The 6,897-nt window shown below is 50.1% G+C and overlaps 1 protein-coding gene across 1 annotated transcript in view; it reads right to left on the bottom strand.

The window, feature by feature from the left end:
• The window catches only part of IL2RB (interleukin 2 receptor, beta), a 48,823-nt gene extending 42,972 nt beyond the window's left edge, over positions 1-5,851 (bottom strand). Inside the window, exon 1 of the mRNA XM_011978919.1 lies at positions 5,724-5,851. Coding sequence (XP_011834309.1) covers positions 5,724-5,729 — 6 coding nt within the window. The 5' untranslated portion in view covers positions 5,730-5,851. The remainder of the gene's footprint in view (positions 1-5,723) is intronic.
• Positions 5,852-6,897: the final 1,046 nt, after the last annotated feature.

The raw sequence follows: 6,897 nt of genomic DNA, 5'->3' as shown, positions 1-6,897 counted from the left end.
TACAGAGGGGTTCTTGTTTACATAAGCGTTCTGTTTACAGAGGAGTTCTTGCTTACACAGGGGTTCTTGCTTACACAGGGGTTCTGTTTACAGAGGGGTTCATATTTGTTAACAGGACCCAGCCATGTCGTCCTTCACTCTGCAGACAGAGCAGTTCTTGCACACAATTCTTCAGGGGCTCCCCACTGCCCTCAGGACCCTATCTAAGCATCCTGAATCTGGCTTCAAGGCCCTTCCTAACTGGAGGCCCACACCCCATCTTGAAGATCCCCCTTTGCATCCACTCCTCTGGCCACACAGAATGCAGAATGACTTGCACGCCTCCCTCTCCCCCCAGGGTTTGCCCCCTCCCTGCCCTGCATGTGGCATCCTTCCTTTGCCTTCTTATCCTGCAGACTCATCATCCTTCAGGCCCTGGGTTCACATCCTCTGTGATGCCTCCCAGGCCTTTACCCTTGCTTTCTAATGGGGCTAGTTACCTGTCAAGAGGCTTTCCTTCTCTCCCCAACTAAAGTGGGTGCTCCCCAAGGGCAGGAACTGAGTCCCATTCATTCTGTATTTCTTTATGCTGCCTGGTATGTGCCTGGAGCATAGGAGGTGCTTAGTCATTGTGATGTGGATGGAAGGGCGGTTAATGGATGAATGGAAAATGGACTGATGGATGAACAGAAGAAGGATGAATGGGAGATCATGGAGGGAATGATGGAGGGAGAGAAGGAATGATGGGGGACAAGGATGGATGGATGGATAGATGGATGGATGGATGGATGGATGGATGGATGGATGGATGGATGAACAGATGAACGGACAGACAGATGGATGGACAGACAGTGGATATGGATGGACAGAATAACAAGACTCTTTCAGGAAGACCAGAGCACAGCAGAAAGGCCCTGAAGAAAACCAAAGCAGCTGCAGGAAGTTTGGTGTTTGCCAAGGTTGGGGGTGAAATGAGCTACCTGTTTTGCAGAGGAGATGGGCTGTGTTTTACCAGCTGACATCACAGAAGATATCGGTCCCAAGACCTAACAGGAGAGCAGCTGAGAAGAGCAACAGCTCCTCATAGACAGGGATGGACACTCGAGGCCAGCAGTGGGGGCAGACTCTGCACTGTCCCCACTGCCCCCAGCCGTGGAGAGATGCGTGTCTGCCACAGGGGAAGCAGCACCACCCAGGGGCTGGGGGAATGACAAGCTTGGCCACTTGGGGGTGGAGAGTCTAGAACCCAAGCCTCCATCCCTCTCTGTGGAGGCACCATGGGTGTTGACTTGCCCCTTCTGGCCACCTCTCAGTCCCAAGGGTGCCACATTTGGGGTCCTCCACCACGAGGTCACTGCTTGATGTAGCTCACTGCACGGGCCTCACTGCACGGGCCACACACTTCCCCCAGTTCCTTTCCTCATTGTCTCCACACACAGATTCCTGCTGCCTTTAGGACTTTACTGCTGATCTCCAAAGAGATGAAGAAATTTCAAAGATAAACACGCAGCAAATCCAAAGAAATCCTGCAAAATCCTGGGAGCGCCTTTCTCTGGTTGGAAGCTGGGCATGTGGTGGGATGATCCTGCCAGCCTTTGGAACTTCTGATATTATGGATGAGGATAGATTTTACTACCTCCCAAATTCTAGGACTCACGCTCTTTTATGGGGGCGGGGGCTGGGGACAGAGGCTCGCTCTGTTGCCCAGGCTGGAGTGCAGTGGTGCGATCTCAGCTCCCTGCAACCTCTGCCTCCCAGGTTCAAGCAATTCTCCTGTCTCAGCCTCCCAAGTAGCTGGGACTACAGGTGCGGCCACCCTGCCTGGCTAATTTTTGTGTTTTTAGTAGAGACAGGGTTTCACCATGTTGGCCAGGCTGGTCTCGAACTCCTGACCTCAGGTGATCCACCTGCCACAGCCTCTCAATGTGCTGGGAGTACAGGTGTGAGTCATCACACTTGGCCTCAAGCTCTTTCGTTCAAATAATGTTTATTGAGGAGCCTCTATGTGCCAAACTCTTTTTCTAGATGCTTAGGACACAACAGTGAACAAAACAAAGATACCTGCCCTTGTGACACTTACAGTCTAGTGGGGAGTGGGGTGAGAAACAGACAATAAACATAAGGACTTAGTAAGTTTCATAGGAGGTTAAAAGATGACAAACTCTATCAGAAAAGAAAAAATGGGAGACAGAGAATCAGGAGTACAATTTTAAACAAGGCAGTCGGGGTAGATGGACCTCACAAGAAGGTAATGGGAAAATCTGAAGGAAGGAGGGAGCCAGGCAGAGCTGGAGGAAGGATAAAAACTACGGAATGCTTCCTGAATATGCGAGGCAATTTATAACTCCCTGAAATGTGCCACACGATTCCCAATGCATGCCTTTGCCCACGCTAGACTGTAAGCTCCACGTGAGAACAGACTGCTTGACTTATTCCCAAAAAGTATTTATGGGATTTATAGATGCGATTGTACAGAATAGAATGCTGCTCACAATCCTCTTCTTCACCCTTCCTCCTAGAAAACTCCTACCCAGCCTTTAAGACTCAAACACATATAGTCAGAGTTGGTTGCTCCTCCTTTGAGCTCCCTACTCTTGCGTCTTATATAAACCTCTTTTATAGCCTCAATACACTTTGTTTCCCTCCTTCTACTGCAGGTCAGAACCTTGCCCTGGATTGAGAACCCACAAGGGGATCTGACCTGTTTGAGCTATGTATGGATCCCCAGAGCTCCTGGAACAGACGCTCGGTTAACGTTGTCAGAATTGAAATGACCTGTCACTGCTTTAATGCTCCCTCTCAAGTAGGTGGTTTGCATTTCTGGGACCTTTGGCACCTCAGTTGAGGCTCCTTGGTTGTGAGCAAGAGAACTCAACTTCTATTAGCTAAAGGTAAAGTAAAAAAAAAAAAAAAACAAACAAAAACATGGGGATGGAGGCAAGGGGCTAGAGCCCCAACAAAACCTGCAAGAAGGAAAAGCCAGGGTAGCCCCAGGACCTTGGCACTCGCTGTGCTTGGGATCCCTGACTGCACCTCCTAATGCACTGAGCTCCATCAGCTCCCAGCTGTGGTTCTGCTTCCCAAATCTGCAGAGCAGGACTCAAGCTGGCCCCGCTAGGGTTAGGGCCTCCATTGGAGCTATCAACCACCCAATAGGAGCCAGAATGAGGTAGAGAGATGGGCCCGAGGGTGAGGTTAGGGGCTGAGGTTTTGGGGGTGGGCAGTGGTGAGGGTTCCCTGGAGAAGAGGAGATCTTGTGAGCCTGGGGCCACACCCAAAGTGCCTCCTTCACTGGGCCCAGTCCCCACCCAAGCCGCATTTCTAACAAAGGCCTTGTTTTGTAAGAATTTTTAAATGCTTTAACTAGAAATTGACAAATTGCCACATGTAAGAATTGGCAAATTGGCAAATTTTTAAATGCTTTAACTAGAAATTGGCAAATTGCAACATGTAAGAATTTTTAAATGCTTTAACTAGAAATTGGCAAATTGGCAAACTGCACCATAACCCATTTCAAGCTAGCATTGTGATGTCTCTGAACCTGCGACTGGGAAGACATGCATGCAGTTGGCTCTGGTGCAGGCTGGCTCCAGCCACCATTGGCTGTGGGGCTGAGGACACAAGGCTCCTCGTAGACTCCTGTAAGGAGTCCTGCCCTGTCTTGAGAACCACCCAGAGAGTTTGAGGGTGTGTCCCATCCTCCAGCCATCCTCTGAGAAGTCATAGCTCAGGTCCTGGATGAGCTTCCCCTCTTTCCCAGGAACCATTCCTTCCTTCCAGTGTGGCCCACTGGACAAGATCCAATATCCCAGGTCCTGCAAAACCTGGCTCCTTCCGGCCTCTGGGTCCTTCTTTCAGTTCCTGGGAGGGGCTGAGCAGCCACCTACCTCCTGGCCTTGACCTATATTGGCCCCGCTACCAGCTGTGCTGTGTCTGTCATCTTTGGGTCTCAGCTGAACCACCTTTTCCTCAGAGAGGCCTTCCCTGACCACTTCTCCCTCCCAAATTTGCTTCTCTCTTGATAGCACTTACCCATGCTGAAGCTCTGCTGTGACTGTGTAATGTCTGTCTCCCCTATTAGACTGGAAACTGCATGAGGGCAGGGACCGTGTGGGGTTTTGGCTCACCACACTGTCCCCTGTGCTTAGCACAGGGCCAAGGCTATAGAATGGGAATCAATCCATAATTATGGATTGGGTAAACAAATGACACGTGAAGGAAGGAAATTAATCAGTTTCTCTGTACTTCAGTTTCTTCTTCTGTAAAGTAAGTATAAGAAAGTGTCTACCTTAAAATAATTTTTAACATTTATAGAGCACCTCCTATGTACCAGTATTTTGCATATACTTACTCCTTTAATCCTCACAACAGCCCTTTGGGGTAGATAGTGTTAATATCATCCCCATTTTACAGGTGACAAAACTGAGACACAGAAAGTTTCAATGACCTTCCCTAATTTACTCAGATTTGAACCCAGGCAGTGCCTCCAGCAGCCTCAGCCTTAACCACACACTAAGCTGCCGAAGGGGGGTTGGGGAGGGGTCCCAGAGGTGGTAACACTGGCTGCTGTAGCCTTGCTGCCCCAAGAACTTGAAGCCTCATGAGCAGAGCCAACTATTGCTAAACACTATAACCAGGAGATGCTCAGGGATCCAGCTGCCTCTCACATCTGGGAAGCTTTCCTGGAACCAAGACACCCTGGCTGAATCAAGTACCCGCATCTGACAATGTGGCCAGAGAGCTTTTACAAAATGTGAACCAACCGGACTCTCGATAGCTTCTCCCCACCCCACCCCGACCTGTGGGTGGGACTCTGATCTTGCCTGGGGCTCCAGCTATCCCCTCAGGGTTCACGGGTAAATCTTGCTTCCCCAAGGTTGGGTTAAGTACAGTCATGTGACCAGCTCTGGCCAATGAGAAGCGAGGAGAGGCTTCTGGACAGAAGAATCTCTGATTCTGTTTCACTCACCCTTGCCATATCCATGAAATGGAAGGGTTCATCGCTGAACCCTTTTTTCCGTGAAGCTGAAGGCCAAGAGAGCTGAAAGCCTTCCCACTGAATGCTGAAACTTAACTTTCACTGGCTACTTTAGAGGTAACATTCATAGGTCACCATGATAATGGTGGCTTTGGTTGTTTTTCAGGAATTGGGCCAGCTGAAACTGGTTGAGACCCTTCAGCTGGGCCTGTATATGTGCCCAAGAGATGGCCATTTGATACTGGAGGACCAAAAGCTCCACCCACAGATCAGGCTAATGCATCCATTTTCTGTATGTGTCCTATGAAATGCCATGAACCCCAACTATGCTTGTACAGAACAAACTGGTTACTTCATTCTTCCCCACTGCCAATCACCTGTCCCCACACCTTAGACCACCCACTTCTCTAACCCGTTCATATCCTTAAACCTTATCTTTGGGGAGGTAGATTTGAATGCTGTTCTCCCACCTCCTTGCTTGGCAGCCTTGTGAATCAATCTTTTCTCTTTTGCAAAACCCAAGTCACAGTGATTGACTGCACACTGGCAGAACAGATTGGGACCTGGTGGGTGACACCTGGACCCAGAACAGAAATCTCATGGCCACCATCTTGGGACGGCCATCCTGTGGCCCTGAAGGAAGCTGGCTGTATTAGTTCATTCTCACACTGCTGTGAAGAACTGCCTGAGGCTGGGTAATTTAGAAAGGAAAGAGGTTTAATTGACTCACAGTTCCACATGGCTGGGGAGGCCTCAGGAAACTTACAATCATGGTGGAAGGCAAAGGGGAAGCAAGGCACCTTCTTCACATGCTGGCAGGAGAGCGAAGTGCAGAGTGAAGGGGGAAGAGCCCCTTATACACTCATAAGACCTCGTGAGAACTCACTCACTATCACGAGAACAGCATGAGGGTAACCGCCTTCATGATCTAATCGCCTCTCACCAGGTCCCTTCCCCAACATGTGGGGATTGCAATTTGGATTACAATTCAAGATGAGATTTGGATGGGGACACAGAGCCAGATCATATATCACTGGCCTAAGGGCAAAGCTGTTGTGCTAAGAGTGGAGATATGGGACAGACCCAGGTCCTTAGTGAGCTGCTGAGCTGCTGAATTGACAGACCCTGAGCTTCCCTACTTGGGAATTAGGATTACTTTTCTCTCTTGCTGCTTTGGGTTGAATATGTGTACCTTGCACCCAAAAGCATCCTAACAAATACAGAGGCTACGTAGCAAAAAGCAGAGGAGGAAAGGGAGGCTTCTGCAGGTTCTTAGGTTTCAGAACAAGGAGAGCCCCACCAGAAACTTTGGGAGAGGCTGCCTTGAGCCCTCTCCTGACATTCAGAGGAGCTCAGGTGAACTCAAGGAGCGTCACCCCCAGGTGACGGCGTGGGGCGGTGCAGAGGGGAAACAAGAAATGAGTTAGGGTTGGGATTCCTGATCAAAGTGATCCTGTCCCTTCCTCCCCAGGCTGACCCCAAGAGGTTTGGGACATCTGAGCTTCAGAGGGGCCATTCTTCTCTTCCTGGGCAGAACCCTAGGAAGGTGCCTGAGACCCCAGGGAAAAAATGGCCCCAGGGTGTATCTGGGCAGATGGGGCTGGGTGAGACAGCCCTCAGAGAGGCAAGGAATTTGTATACCGGCAGCACCCAGGTGTCCCAAGAGGGATGAGGACCCGGGGGGGCACTGTGGGAGTGAGCATGATTCAGCAGGTATGGGAGTGGGACCCGGAGCCCAGAGCAGACAGGACATTGCCAAACTCAGCAGAGGATACGTGGACATGGAGTGCCCCAGCTCCTCCCTACTGGCAGGGAGGGGCACTTAGATACAGTTGCAGGGAAATGTCGGCGGGTGGGGAGGAATCCCAGCTGGCCAAAATCACATTTCTTTGACTTCAGCCCATGGAAATGCCTAATGGGAGTGAAATTTACTCAGAGAA

The sequence above is a fragment of the Mandrillus leucophaeus genome, unplaced genomic scaffold, assembly GCF_000951045.1.
Source record: "Mandrillus leucophaeus isolate KB7577 unplaced genomic scaffold, Mleu.le_1.0 Scaffold2, whole genome shotgun sequence".
NCBI classification, from domain to species: domain Eukaryota; kingdom Metazoa; phylum Chordata; class Mammalia; order Primates; family Cercopithecidae; genus Mandrillus; species Mandrillus leucophaeus.
Note: the sequence above shows the minus strand (reverse complement) of the source record. Positions and strands in the feature narration are given on the sequence as shown.